Here is a 15876-nt window from a genome sequence, read left to right as displayed (position 1 = left end):
ATGAATAAAGTATTTTAGTTTTAAAAGTAAACGAACAGCAGTTTCGGTTGGAAGAAACTATCTGACTGGTAAAAATAACGAAAGTGTTCAGTTTGTTGCCTTACGGCATAAGTTAGGGCTTTAGTTTACTAGCATTACCAGAACATTGCTCTGAGAGATAGATAGACTCTCTACTGCCCCCGTGTAACAAATAACGTATTTTTAGGAAGTGTAGTGAAGATAGGAGTGGAGTATGTATGAGGAAAATATCTGTTTTTTTGAATCCAGAAAAGGTGGAAAAATCAGCAATATTAACAACAATTTTTCATGCAGCAGTGAGTTTGACGCTACGTTTGGGAGGTGGAATCTAAAACATCAGATACATTTTACGATATTGCTGCAGAGATCAAGGTGCTAATTGATTGAATATCATAGGAGACTAATTTTCTGAACTTTGCTCAAGTAGCACTAAAATAGCTAATATTACATAATCATTTTTATTTATTTTATTATTAATATTTTGTAACCGATTATAAAATTCAATATTATCCTGTTCTCTTCCGTCTTCTGGGGTATATAAACCAATTATTGTTAAATAACCTCTATCTATTTTTATTCTAGCTTATATTATTCTTTCATTCCATAATTTATAATGTTTTAACTGTTTTGAAAGGGAGTTATGAATCCAAATCATAACTCCTGCTTTTGCGCTTTGGTCTCTGTCAACTCCACTATATATCACATTAAAACATTAGGTTCTCATCGTTCGTTTTAATTTTTTTTTGTTTATTTGTTTTTGTTTCAGTGATTACTGCTATTTAAATATTTCTTTAATTTAGTATTTGGTCAAATTCTATATCTTTATATGTTATTCCTCTTACGTTCCAGTTTGCTATATGTATTATATTTTGTCGTTTCCATTTTCGTTTTACCTTTTCCATTCCAGAGTCGTTTTCCATAGATTCATTCCGATTAACTCTTTCTGTCGGCTTAAAAGTAGAATAATGTTCTCCATGTCATATGACCTGCTTGGCGATGGATAGTCCAGTGGTAGGGCTGCTACCCTAAGGATTCTGAACTAGCCTTCTTCCAAATTTAAACTCATAGGAGGAATAGGGTATATTGAAAGAGAAAGAGTAGATTATAGTTGAATAGAGTAGACTTATAGTAGAGATTTATAGAGGGGAGATAGATATAAGGCGAGAAATGGAGTCTTTCCATTTCTGGCCATATATCTATCTTCCCTCTATAAACCTCTACTATAACTCTACTCTATACTACTATAATCTACTCTTTCCCCTTCAATATACAAGGGCCAAGGGCCCCCGAATGGCCCTTGGCCCTTGTTGAGTAATTTTCCCTCTGCTCTGTATGAAGGTAGATTTTTCTGATAAATATTTTGACTGTTACTTAAATGTAAAGAGCCAATAGGCTTTACTTTGGCGATGTAACATTATTTAAATTAAGGAGATATTAAATCCCACATTGTTTCAAACCGAATAATAAGCTCAAAGGTCGGAATCAAAGAGTTTCATACCGAATATTGTTAAATTTTAAAAGTATCGGCGAATACTAGCGTAAACCAAAGCACGTAGTTCAACACTAGGGCAACTCGTTGCAAAGGTGGAGAAAGTTCTGATCACTATTCTTAGTATTTCCCATAATGTAAAACCCATCTCCTAGGAGATGCATTATGTTATATATTATGGTGGAAGGTCACTACCCAGACCGGTTTCGACCTTTATTGAGGTCACATCAGTGAGTAGGTAGACCAAATTAATACTAAGGGTATATCGAAAAGAACTTATATACTCTGCTACACGAGTTTTCAAAAAGGTGCACCCATTAATTACTTAAATATAAAGACCCAATAGGCTTCACTTTGGCGATGTAACATTATTTAAATTAAGGGGACATAAAATCCCACATTGAATCAAAACCGAATAAGAAACACAAATCTTATTCGGTTTTGAAACAATGTGGGATTTAATATCCCCTTAATTTAAATATTATGAGTGTCTTTTTCTGTTTTTAGATTCTCACTCGGTTTCGACGGTCTTCTTTAGAAGAGAATATCTCGTTTCTAATCAAAATTACGGCGGAGAGAACCCATTGTTAGGTCCTTTCAAAAGAAAATGAGTTAATCGGGCTCATATAGCGGCGTAAGGGTTTTTCCCCAGTAAACTCTGGTTTTTCTTCCCAGTAAATAGGCAAACTGACTAAATGCAATAACAAACATATAGAATATATTAATATGATGAACCGCTCTATCACCGCATTAATCATGTTTCAAGAAAACAAAGTTACTTGGACGGCAAACAAGACAGGCCAACGAGCCTTACGAGCAATTATAAATAAACACATGATTTGATTTTACTTAACAGTGCTTTTCGTCATTTATGTTATCAGTATTTCTTTTAATTTTCTTCAATATTATAATAGGTAATATTAAAAGAAGAGAAAGAATGAACAGTGTATGAAAAACGGACTAAAATAAACTTCAGCATAATACTTTTCTCAGATATCCGAGTATTGATTGTTGATTCTGAAGATAAATATAAGTAAGAAATTTTAAACATAAGCAAATTCCTACTATTCGAAAATATAAGTAAAATGTTATCAACGCAGTCGGTAACAACCTGAAACAAACAAACAAACAAAAACCTCTTAGTATATAAACATTGGCAATAAAAATTTATTAAACAACTGACTATAAAAATTTAACATTTGCAATATTTTTTATGGCTTGTATGAAAATTTTAATTTAAATTCCAAACATTTTTTAAAATGTTTTCTGTTTCCTAATATTTTATAATATAAGATTTTAAATTCCAAACATTTTTTAAAATGTTTTCTGTTTCCTAATATTTTATAATATACGATTTTCTTTTATTTCAGAATAAACGAAATACAGTGTCAAATATCTAAAGTAGGCGTCTTCTATATTTAGAAGTTCATAGCGTTTTATAATACGTTAAGTTTCAGGCCATTATATACCGAATTTCGTTGTAGGGCAAAAAAATTCGGTTTTTTTTTTTTTCTTTTTTCACCCTCACTTATAGATATATGTAATGGCATAATAGCGTTTATAAGAAGTTGTATATGCTTAAATGGCATAAATTAAGCATTTTATTTAAATGAGATATATAAAACGAAAAATTTGCAATAATTCTCTCAAACAAATAATTATTCTGAATACCTAGGTTTCAAATAAATAATTTATTATCAATCTACAACGTTAAAAGTTCTTTTCATTTCTGCAATAACTGTTACGTTTACGATTAACTGTAGTATTAGCAGTATAGCATTTTCATTTCAAGTAAAATTTTATTTTTGTTTAGGAAAGTTTAGCTTGCAGGCCCTTAGTGTTAGAGACACCTAACGTCTTCGCTAAAATTAATTATTTTATAATGATTAATAATTCATATAATACTCACATAAAATTCATATAATACTCATATAATATTCATATAAAATTCATATAATATTAATAATAATAATTTTCATGATAATAAATCTTATCATAAAAAGTGACACATTTTTGGGATATTTTCCCTTTCAATAGGAACGGCAGGATCCATCCTCATTATCATCGTATGTTAGGCTATCGCTTGGGCCTGCACATTTTATCGCGTAAGCTTCCGTAACCGATTATCCCGCGGAATAGGTTGGTTGCTCCTTATTCCCGGTGGTATCCGATGTCTGTCAAGGCGCGTATTTACGCGGCCGGTTTGCCTGCTTTGCGGGAGGAAAAACCCAAGGATAAAATGGGGAAAAAACCTGCTGTCTACGTCCAAGACCGGCTAACTTGGCTATGGCTGAGGAAGATACTTAAGCTCCTAACGCCACCGACGTGAATCGAACCTAGGACAATCTTTCCCCATGCATACGAGGTTGCGTTGTGTGGTTGCGAAGCGCACGGCCACTATGCTAACCGCGCGCATCAGGATCCATACATTAATATTTATCACATCAAATAATGGTTTTAAATAGTTTGTAATTCAGAGGGAAATACCAACACACAGACATATAGCCAGCAATTAAGTTGTAAATTAAATGAGCGCGCATCGGTTGATTCACGGAAGCGTCTAAAACTGTTGTGACCGAGCGTGAAGTGGTACAATTCATATTTGAAAAGCATGGTATAAGCTTCCCTTCATAAAGGGAAGCGTCCTAAGGGTGTTAGTACTACTTCTAAAATTGAATTCAATCCCACTTTTTTTTTATCAAAATCTAAGCCATAAGGTGCCTACTTACTTTTAATTCCTGGAAAAACGTGAAAAGGAGAGGGCTCTGGTCTTCCCAAAAATTGCGATTTACTTAAAGCTTCTTTTGTACTTGCGAAATCTCCCAGAATAACCACATATCTGTTTCCAACATAGAGGCTAAAGAAATAGGAACAGACAGTAAATTATCACAATTTTGCATGTGAAAATCATACGCTTAATATTTCATTATTTTTGTCCATTTGAGTTAGAGTAATCTTGCTTTATTATGTGATTTATGCTGTATTTAAAACACAGTCCATCTGACGTATTTGAGACAAGGACAAAGAGAAGGATAATTTAAGGAATGTTTAGTATTTAAATAATTCGGAAAAAAACATGAGTACAATAGATGATATCTCATTTACTGTAAATTTTGTTTTCCATTTTTTTTATATATATTTCTCCTAAAGACGAAGGGCAGAATAGCCTGTATCAAACAGAGTCTGTTGTGAAGGCAGGGTAAGGAACAGAATAAACCGCTGTAATCGGTGATTAATTACACAGAACTGCTCTTTTCCAAACTGCATCGAGAATTTTCAGGGAGTTCTTGGGTGCACCGCTCACCCCATACATGACAGAATTATTCCAATGTTAGTCGGATTTATACAAATAAAGGAACTGTTCAGCAGGAAGAGAAGTACTTTCTTGATCGGAAAAAATTCTGTTTTCTTGGAAACTGATGATGCTATAGAAGGGATTGGATTATGCCAGGAAATGTTTGTAGTAAGAAACATCCAAGAAGAGATTTTGTTTTGACTGTTTATGTTGAGCTAAAGTCATTTTCACAGAAAAACAACCTAAACTCTATTTTGAAAGCAATGAAATTGACTAATTCGACTTTCGAATTTGACTTACAAATTTCACTAATTTTACTCTCTACACCTAAATCAAAGATACTGTAGAAGTCAGTTTTCGAGGCTCGTATTGCAGAAGATCTTGAAACATGAGATGTTTGAGCATTACAGAGATTGTCATATGAGTAGGACAAGTGGAGTGCAACAGAAACAGAAACAACAGCAACAGAAAAAAAATTATGAACATGATTTGAAGAAAATTAGTGCAGGTCATTTATATTAATCAGGAAAAGGGGATGTTAAAATGTAGAGGCCTAAGGGACAGCAGCATTGACAAGAAAGTATTAAGAGAGAACCCCATCCATCATTACTTCTAGTGATCTAAAAGAAAAGTGTCGATCCAACCGATGGTAAGTTGTTGAGAAATCCTCGATGTCAGAACTCATCAAAATCCTGGGAGATGTTTAAAGCAACGCAACAGCTTTCTCCAGACCTTTCCGTGGAATGGTTCCGAATGTGAGTGAAGTAGGTCAGGAGATCTCCTGTGAACCTAAAGTGGCTAAATCAATAGTGACGGTCACTAATTAGATAGCAATTCGCAACGTATTGATGGAGTTGAATGTTGATAACCTTCTCCATAATTTGCGAAAATTGATGTCAGGACAATTCATATAGCCTGTGAGGAAGCAAGTAAATCTCATTTAAGTTTCTTCTGAGCTGTAGCCTCCTAATTGAATTATTTCACCTTCACGGAAAGGAACAAGTGGCGTTGCCTTATGAAAAGGGATGCAAGCTATATATATACAGTATATATATATATATATATATATATATATGTATATATGTATGTATGTATGATGATATATATCATCATAATCTCTCAGATAGAGAGAGAGAGAGAGAGAAAAAAAACTGATTTGAAGTCATCGCTGGAGTACAGCTTTGCTTGCATTCAGAATGTAAATAATAAAGTTGAATGGTGCAATGAATGATTTACAAGAAGCTCATAATTAAATTATGCATACGATGACTTGGAGTTGAAAAGGAAGACATCGTTATTCTCCAAAGAATGTCCACTAGCAGAAAAAACGGACAACAAGCCAGTTGTTATCCAGTTAGTGAACAAAAATGTTAAAAGTAAATGCATGGCAAGGCAAGAAAAAGAATCAACATTACAGCCCAACAGTGGATGACCAGTACAAGCTGGTGCCCGTCTATATTCGCTTCAATCGATAAGCTAGATCACAACATAACAATATGTGGCATGAAGCAAAATGTAGTGATATTCAAATCCAAAAATGTAACTGTAGCCTAATAAAAAAATAAAATAAATAAAATAAATAAATAAATATTCAAGTATTTGGGCCTCCATATCGATGGTAATCTGAAATGGAATGCATATATTTCATTTATAACATATAACGTAGGGTACGTAATTGGCAAAATATATTATGTCAAAAAATTGTGCATTCAGCATTTTTAAGATGCTTTCCCTATCTTTGGGTAAAATCTTCAATGTAGGATATGGTATCACCTGTTGAGGCAACGATTACTACAACAATCTGGTTCCTTTGATACGAATGCAAAATAGAATAATTACAGCTATAGCTATGGCTGACTTAAAATATTCCGCCAATTTCCTGTTCCCATTACATAAACTCTATCTTTATTGTTGTATATTATATGTAGGAAATAACTTTTATTTAGAAAAAGTTAAATCAATAAGCTAGATCACAGCATAACAATATGTGGCATGAAGCAAAATGTAGTGATATTCAAATCCAAAAATGTAACTGTAGCCTAATAAAAAAAAATAAAATAAAATAAATAAATAAATATTCAAGTATTTGGGCCTCCATATCGATGGTAATCTGAATCCTTTTTTCTGTATATTCCCTTTCCTGTTTATTAATCATAGGTCTTTTTCTTAATATATCAGTCTCTACGTTATTTTTGAAGTGGCGATATAATAATTCAAGTAGTTATATTACATTATATTATATTATATTATATTACATTATATTATATTATATTATATTATATTATATTATATTATATTATATTATATTATATTATATTATATTATATTATATTATATTATATTATATTATAAAGTTTCAAAAGAGGTATACCGTGAGTAGGCATATCCATACAAAATTAATAACACAAAACTCACGTACAAAGATTATTTAATAGTATAATTTTCGCCTGTGTGTCATAGGCATCTTCAGTACATTTTAAGCTCAAATTAAACAATAACTGACAATTCCAAAAAGCGCCACCTAAGTAGCTGGTGTAAGATGAATAAAAAGGTCAATAAATTTTCTAACAAAAAAAATGTATAAAATAAAAAAAGTTAGGAAAGATTAGCTGATTTATAAAGTACTATCTCCCATAAAGGGGACGTAAGCAGTCGGATCTGTTTAAGTTAAGAGAATGAAGTAAAGTTTCACACGTTTCTTTATAATGGCGTTCCATGAGGAACCGACTTTTGTGAAGGACTCTTGTCTTTCTCCGATGAACTCTATGTCTAGTGAAGATGGCATATTCTGCAAGTGCAGACTTTTCAGGCTTAAAGTATTCAATATAAGATTGGTGTTCTTCTAGCCGAATACAGGCAGATCTTCCTGTTTGTCCGAAATAAGATAATACACAAGAGCACGGAATCTGGTAGACACCTGGATAATTAAGATGTGGAAGCTTGTCCTTAGGAGAAGTGAGAAAGGTGGAGATTTTTCTGAATGGTCGAAAGGCAACAAAAATATTCAATGGTTTTAAAACTTTTGCTATACGTTCACTAATGCCTTGTACATAATGTATAGGAATGCGCGTTATTTCTTCTGTATTTGAAGAGGAAGACATATTAAAACTACTCAAAGCTCTTTTAATGAAGCATTTCTTATAACCATTAGATAGAAAAGAAGAAGTTATATATTGCAGTTCTTTCTGTAAAAGATCGTCTGAAGAATAAAAGGAGTAGGCCGGATGAACCAGTGTTTTAATAGTTCCTGCCTTTTGACTGGGATGGAGATGAGATTCATTATGGATATAATGGCCTGTATGAGTCTTCTTTCTATAGACTGAGAAATATAAGTTACCATCTGGTTGACGAAGAATTAGAAGATCTAAAAAGGCTAACTGCTTATTTGATTCTATTTCTAAGGTAAACTGAATCTTAAGACGAAGTACGTTTAACTTAGTGAGAAACTGTTGAAGTTCATCAGAAGAGCAATTCCATACAGAAGAAATGTCATCGACATATCTGAACCAATGAGTAGGTCTGGGAGAAATGTTGTCAAAGATACGTTGTTCAAAATATTCCATAATGAAATTGGAGATAGCAGGAGAAAGAGGATTGCCCATTGCTGTTCCTTCAACTTGTTGATACAACTTATTTTTAAAGGAAAAATAACCAGAATGTATTATAAAATCAAATAATTTTACAATGTCTGAAGGAAATTCCTGTTGCAGCAATTCAATGCTTTCAGAAAGAGGCACATTTGCAAATAAAGAAACAACATCTAAACTGATCATGATATCAGAAACGTCCAAATGAAGATCCGAAATTTTATTTTTGAAATCCGAAGTATTTTTTTATATAAGTATCAGTTCTTCTAGTTGAAGAGGAGAGTAAATTAGATAAAAATTTTGAGATTTTGTAAGTGGAGAAACCTATATAATCTACGACTGGTCTCAACGGAATGCCTGGGTTATGAACTTTCGGAAGACCATACAATCTAGGTAGATGACGGAAGAAGGTTTTAAGTTTTTTCTTTTGATCTTCATTCCATGTAGATACATTATCTATAAGAGAATTAAGTCTCTTCAATTGACCCCCGGTAGGATCCAATGTAAGAGGCCTATAAGTTGAATAGTCGCGAAGTTATAGACATTTTTCTCTCATATCGTTAGGCAGAATAACGGGCACCTTATTCGGCGTAAGGGCGAAATCATATTCTTTGATAAAACAAAACGTTCACAGTCTGTTAGTGGACGTCTGGAAACAATTTGTTCAAATAGGTAGGCTGACCAGTGATTCAAATTTGCGTTTTAGCTTGTCACGAGAATCATTAGAGACCTTTAGGTAAGAATTCGAAGATATGCGCACTATAGTATTAAAAGTTTCAACCGTTAAAACAGATTCTTGAGCGTTTTTGATGTCCATAATTTCTCTATTTAAGAGGGTAAGAGATTTTTAATTTCGTGTAGCTGATTATTTAAAAGATACTTACTAGCTTTTAAGTAGATCCGATGAGCTTTTGGGGACCAAAAAACTTTATTTTACAACAGGTAGGAATAACCTGAGCCATCTTACATCGTTTAAAGAATATTAATCTGTTAATGCATTTGGCCTTTTTTTATTGCATACATTTTTTGTGGTTGTTGTTAGGAACCTTTTTAGTTATCTTACCAGCTACTTAGGTGGCGCTTTTTGGATTTGTCAGTTACTGTTTAATTTGAGCTTAAAATGTACTGAAGATGCCTGTGACACACAGGCGAAAATTATATATATATATATATATATATATATATATATATATATATATATATATATATATATATATATATATATATATATATATATATATATATATATATATATATATACATACATATATATATATAATAACACAGTTCAACGTAGATTATAATAAAGAATCTAAAATGCAAGGCACTGCCAGGAATGGAATGCTAGTCACTATCCTAAAATATCTGCATATTTGCTGTTCCATTCATACCAATCTTTGTAAACAGATTGATAGTTTTTTTTTGTTTTTTTTCATCCGAGGCATCAATAAATATTGGGATGATTTAGATTTGGTTTCGGTAAAGAAACAACATGTATTGCCAAATCGCGATATTTTATTAATTTTGTATTTTCTATGCTTTTGATATTGTTTTTATCACTGTATACAGAAATAATCATGAAACATAATGATAAATTTTCAATAACTGCATGTTAGTTCTGTTCAGGATCGATCTAGTCTGCGAATCTATACAGAAACATTGTCTGGTGTGTATAAAATCAGTAGGTATAAAATGTGTGGAATGTAGAAACTAATCGTGTTTTATTATTTCCCAGTTCTCATATTTGAGAATTAAATTAGAAAACAAACAGAACCTACCTAAATATGTTTCCGTATTTAGCAGCGAGTTTCATGCACTTTAAGTAGACGTCTTTTCCTAGAAATGGATAATATCCTAATACAGGAAGACCGATTGGGCCAGGTGGAAATCTTCCTCTTCGACGTATACGTGGATAAACCACATATAAAATGCAAATAATCACTAAAATACTTATTGTTATCTTACCAAAATAGTTCTCCACTAATGTTAACAAATGTGTTATTGCCATCTTGGTTCGACTCAAATATCAACCTTGACATGCGAATCCAATTTATCTCACTGATATATATATCTCTGGGAAGCTCTTAAAGTCTACATGCGTCAGTAGCCTGATAATGTTACAGTGTAAAATAAAATAAAATAAATAAAATAAAAATATATCTGAAAGGTTTATTTTTATTTTATTTTATTTTTATCTGAAAGAAGTTGAAAGTTTATCGACTGTAGAAGTAGTACAAATGATAATATCATACAGTAGTGTTATTTGTTACAGCAATGCAAGTGATAATGTAACATAGAAAAATATACTATTTAGCCACTTAAAATGCACAACTTGAATGGTAATGTAGAGACTGATTTGTTAAGGAAAAGACATAATAATAAACATGGAAAGAAAATAAAAGAAACTGTAAATCATGTGTAATCAAGGGCTGTCGCCATACTGGTTACTAGAAAATTTAAATCTAAGCGATACAATCACTGCAAACTCCAATGCCAGTATCTCGGAGGATTCAGGTAACATGATATATAATGTCATAATACATTAGGATCATAATTAGGCATAATATGTAAGTTATAGTCATCTCTTATGATATAAGTTTAAAATAAGAGTAAACATAATTTATTCCCATTAGCTTGTCTCAATCTTTTACTGAAAGCATATTCTGAGGTTTCTGATTTTATTTCATCTGGTAGTTTATTGTAGCTGATTGTTACTATTTATTGAAAGGATTTATTAAACATTTATTTTTTTTGCCTACTAGAAAGTTCCGGTCACCGTGTAAATCATAATATTCTTTATCATATAACGAAAAATTTATACCGTTATTTCTTACATATAATACAATAATAAATATTGATAGAACTTCTGTAATGTCAGAATATAATGAATGGCAAGCAGATCGTTGGTTGAATATGCTAAGTTAGTAATGGGTATAGCTCTAATTACTGTATTTTGTATTCGCATCAAAGGAAGCAGATTGTTGCAGTCATCTCTACTTAAACAGGTGATACCATATTGCAGTGAGGAATTTACCCAAGAATAGTATAGGCATCTTAATAATGTGGCATTTATAAATTTTTTAACATATTCTGTTAATTACGAACATCAACTTATTTGTGAAAAATATGATGTGGGAGTTCCATTTCAGATTGCTATCTATATAGAGGCCAAATACTCGATTGATTATATTTAATAATAGCTACAGTTACAATTTTGGACAATGATACATTTTAGTTCATACTATATTATAGATATATTGTGAAGTACATATATCTCGTTTTATCGGTATTAATTTTATGGCAATTATTGCTAAGCCAATCATTTTGTTTCAACATATCATGGTTAATCCGATTTTGTAGATTTTCCAGTTGACAGTCGCACCATTTAAGTTACTCATTTGCTCTCTCACATCCATTTGGGTTCAGCATTGTTCCAGTTATTCATTGGTGGCATTCAGATTTTACTGCCTTGTTTGGCCGTGGTCGTTGAGGTCGTCAGGTATTTTTATTTGTATCACTTAATTAACTTAAAGAGAAAGATATTCGGGAACAATATTAATTTTTTATATGAAATATAAAAAATCGTGCAGTCTATAGACTACACGACAAAGCAATCTATCGATTTATATAAATACATTCATAAAAGGCATGCAGATAGATCGATAAAGAATGTTTCTTTCTTGACGATTCTGGTACGGAATCAATTTCTCCAAATGAACTGATTTTATATAATTAGCGCTGTTTTCTGCTGGATAAAAATGCCAGTATATATCCTTATAACACCTCAACTAATTACTTTGAACACGTATATCTTTGCTTTTGATGACTAGCCGTGATGAATATCATAATATTAGTAGTTATTTAATATGCAGATAAAATATTTACATTTTATTTATTAGTGAAACTGTAGCAAACAATAACGATCTCTGTCTATTGAAAACGACTAGAGAACGACGTGCCAAATGTACAGACATAGAAAGAGACAGAGATTTATGTATCTATTATAGCAGCCACACTACCGGCCAAGAGGTATATATACGTCCAAGGTATCATGGATGCGAAGTGCATATTAAAATTTTAATTCCATTGATATTACATTGAAATATATGATGGATACGAAAGATATGAGGATGCATATTTGATCCATAATGATCTGTAAGGTGGATAGACCTAATTCCTCAGCAACGTAACAACATTCATAATGAAAACGAGTCATTATACACCAGTTAACGCAAATAGGCGATTATTATTCTGACAACCAAATATTTGTCAATCTGTATATTAATTACGTGGTCTGACATATAATTTTTTTAAGAAATAAATTGTGTGCCTTTCTCCTCCAAGTTTAATCTGTTCTTTTTTTCCCAGTTTTAATATAAAAGATTTACAAAATAATTACAAGCATTCCAATTAACTGTGGCACCATCCGGTACACATCGAAATTTTCGAAAATACTCCAAAATGTTCTATATCTATTTCATCCATAAAGTAAAAAAAATACATTTATTTATTTATTTATTTATCTTTCGGTTTCAGATCTCAAAAGAAACCATCAATAGGGATTTAACTATGGGAGAAACGAAAGAATGTCAAAAGCTAAAAATTAATCATGTAATGCATAATACATGATTCAAGACTTTTCTGATCTCCATGTTATAATTTATATCTATCTCTCTATCTATCTTTTTTTATTTATTTCATTTTATGTTGTAAATATATTTCATATATTTATGAAATATATTTCATAAAGATATGAAATATTTATGTCCCCCGTCTGTCATTGACATCACGTTTTCTTTGGTTACATCCATACATGCAATTTTTTAATTAAAATTATGATTACATATTGTAATTACATATTTACAACATATATGATTTTCATATGATTACATATTTACCACATATTTACAACACAAAAATACAAATTTCAAATTTACTTTTTATTCTGTATAATGTGTTAATAATCTATTAATCTAATTAGTTTATAGTGTACACAGAAAGCATAAGTTGTCATATCGTATCTTAGTATATATATATATATTATTAACTGGTTGAGTCAGTGGATTTCTGAATATAACTAATTTTGTCTTTTTTATGTTTAAGGGTATGGAGTATTTGGTGAGCCATTTTATGAGCAGATTTATTTCATGCAACACACTTGCTTGGGCTACCTTTGAGAGGTAGCTGATTAATATCGAGTGTCGAATAGAGTTCGGAAGACAACAGCTCCCTGTGGCACTCCACAGGTAACGGGTAGCTGTCTACTTTGGTTTGACCCGATACGGGTGATATGTTTTCTATTTTGGAGGTAGTTTATAAATCACCTGTGCAGAGGTCGTCTATTCCAACATATCTCAGCTTTTATAATAAGGTTTAATGTGTGAGTGTGTCAAATCGATAAAGACTATCATGGCAAGTTTGTTTTTATCTATGGAGGAATGAATTACGTCTGTAGTCTTCCAAGAAAAATGTTGTTCCCTTATTTTTCTGAAAACCGTATTATGTTTTGGGGATAATATGAAAGATCTCTGTATATGTTGCGAGTTTCCTTAGTACGATCTTCTCCATAATTCGATTAATAATTGGTAGTGTTGCTATGGGTCTGAAATTGCTGATTAAATTTCTTTTTCCATATTTCTATATGGGTATGATTATGGCAGTCATTAACATACTTCGTATTTGTCCGGTTTTAAATATTTTATTTATTGATTTTAGTAGGATAAGGCCTAATATAGTTGCGTGTTTCTTGATATCCTTAGGTCTTATATCTTCATTTCCAAGGCCTTTGTTTGGTTTGATTTGAGGTATTACCGAGAGAAGTTCTGCTTCTTTTGTGGTTGGGGACCATAATGTCTGTTTTGATTGTGGTCCAAATCGAGGGTCTCGTTTTGTGTTTGGTGGATTAGTTCTCCTATAGAGTCTACAACGTATTGGGTAAAGTCCTTTGCTAATTGTTGGATAGGTTTTTCTTCTTTCATGAAGATGTGTTTTATGGTTCTAGAATCGGTGGTGTTGGGAGCACAATCTAGCATCTCATTGATCACATGCCAGATTTGTTTTATGTTATTTTGTGTAGAGATTAATTTGTCTCTGTGGTAGTTTCTTTTTGCCTTTCTTATTTGCGTTGTAAAGTGATTCCTTGTTATCTTATATTCGGTTTTTAAAGTTGCGGTGTTTAGATATATCGCTTTAATTGTTTCCATAGAATTTGGCATGATTTTGAACGAATTCTGACTTTCTTTGTAGCTTTTACTCCAGTATGAAGTTAATGTTGTTGTATGAGGTATCTGTTGAATATGGTGATGCCACTTGTCTCCAGTAGGTTTTTCTTATTTCGTAGTTGAATATTTTTTCGTCTATTATTGTGTTGCTTTTCATATGTGGAGCGTTGCATGGATATTGTTTTAGCGTACAGGTTTAAAGCTGTTAAGTAATGGTCTGCTACTTTGCACTTTATGACTGCTGCAGTTTAACTATTTTGTGGTTCCCGTATGTTTATATGATAGGCAGGAAGCAGTTATAGTATTTCTGAATATTTCTTCTCTAGCACATAATGGTACTGGGTTGGTACTAGGTTAAGCATGGAATGCTTACTTAGGTATTGTATAATGTTGTTCTGGTTTTAGTTTGCAATATTTACGTTTCTGTCGCCGTTTATCAGTAAGTATTCGGTTGAGCATAATTCTTGGCGTGAAAGCCAGGAATTGAGTTCGTGAAAGAATTTTATCATCTTTATGTTTGGTGGCCTTCAAATAGCATTTAGTACTATGGGATGCTGACGAATGGTGGTGTTAATTATTTTGATGCTTGCTGAAACTGATAAACAATTTCTTTTACTATTAATTTATATTCGGTCTATATTAATAGTTCACCATCTCTTTTTTGTTGGCATGATCTATGTTGTTGAAAGCCTGGAATTTAGAAAGCAGTCGCTTCGTCATTGATTACGAATACTTCAGTTAGGACCAATATATCAATAGCACCAGTGTAATTCTTCAGATAAACTTGTAGCATTAATTATGAGACCGCCGAACATGTAAAGTGGAGATTCGTGAAGCATTTCCTATAGATTATATGATTTCCGTGGAACAATAAATCCTTCAGGCACTTGTTGCACATCATAACACACCTTTCTTCCCTTGAGTAACTGTAAAGATGGCCACGTCCATTATTCTTTGCTCGTTGGAGACCACAGCGAACTCTGTTCAATTTTCAGCACTCAAAATTTGAATTCTGCTTAGATGATTTCCATGAATTACGAGAGTGGCGTGAAAATTTCTCTGCCACGGTATAGGTGACAACACTATCGGCAAACGTTTTTTCTTAAGTAATTACATCTGTCATAAGGATCCATGTGAAATAGCATTCAATCTATCAAGTAGTTTGTTATATACAGCTGTCTGAAAAAAAAAAGCGTTGTCTATATCCTTTCAAATGGATACAATTGAGTATCGTGCGCTTATAAAATTCTTTGTAAAAGAAGGCTT

At 32.1% G+C, this 15876-nt stretch overlaps 1 protein-coding gene and 1 long non-coding RNA gene across 2 annotated transcripts in view; one reads left to right on the top strand and one right to left on the bottom strand.

Annotated features, from left to right (window-relative positions):
* Positions 1-10397, bottom strand: part of LOC150101500 (cytochrome P450 2J2-like) — a 44547-nt gene extending 34150 nt beyond the window's left edge. The window contains exons 1-2 of the mRNA XM_090400736.1: positions 10168-10397; positions 4237-4364 (exon numbers count right to left, since the gene is read on the bottom strand). Coding sequence (XP_090256862.1) covers positions 4237-4364; positions 10168-10397 — 358 coding nt within the window. The remainder of the gene's footprint in view (positions 1-4236; positions 4365-10167) is intronic.
* Positions 1-15876, top strand: part of LOC150101498 (uncharacterized) — a 110679-nt gene that overhangs the window by 50236 nt on the left and 44567 nt on the right. The gene's annotated exons all lie outside the window — the stretch shown is intronic.

This window comes from Typopeltis vanoorti, chromosome 11, assembly GCF_054136105.1.
Source record: "Typopeltis vanoorti isolate ZY-2024b chromosome 11, IOZ_Tvanoo_1.0, whole genome shotgun sequence".
NCBI lineage: Eukaryota > Metazoa > Arthropoda > Arachnida > Uropygi > Thelyphonidae > Typopeltis > Typopeltis vanoorti.
This window is presented reverse-complemented; position numbering and strand designations above follow the sequence as displayed.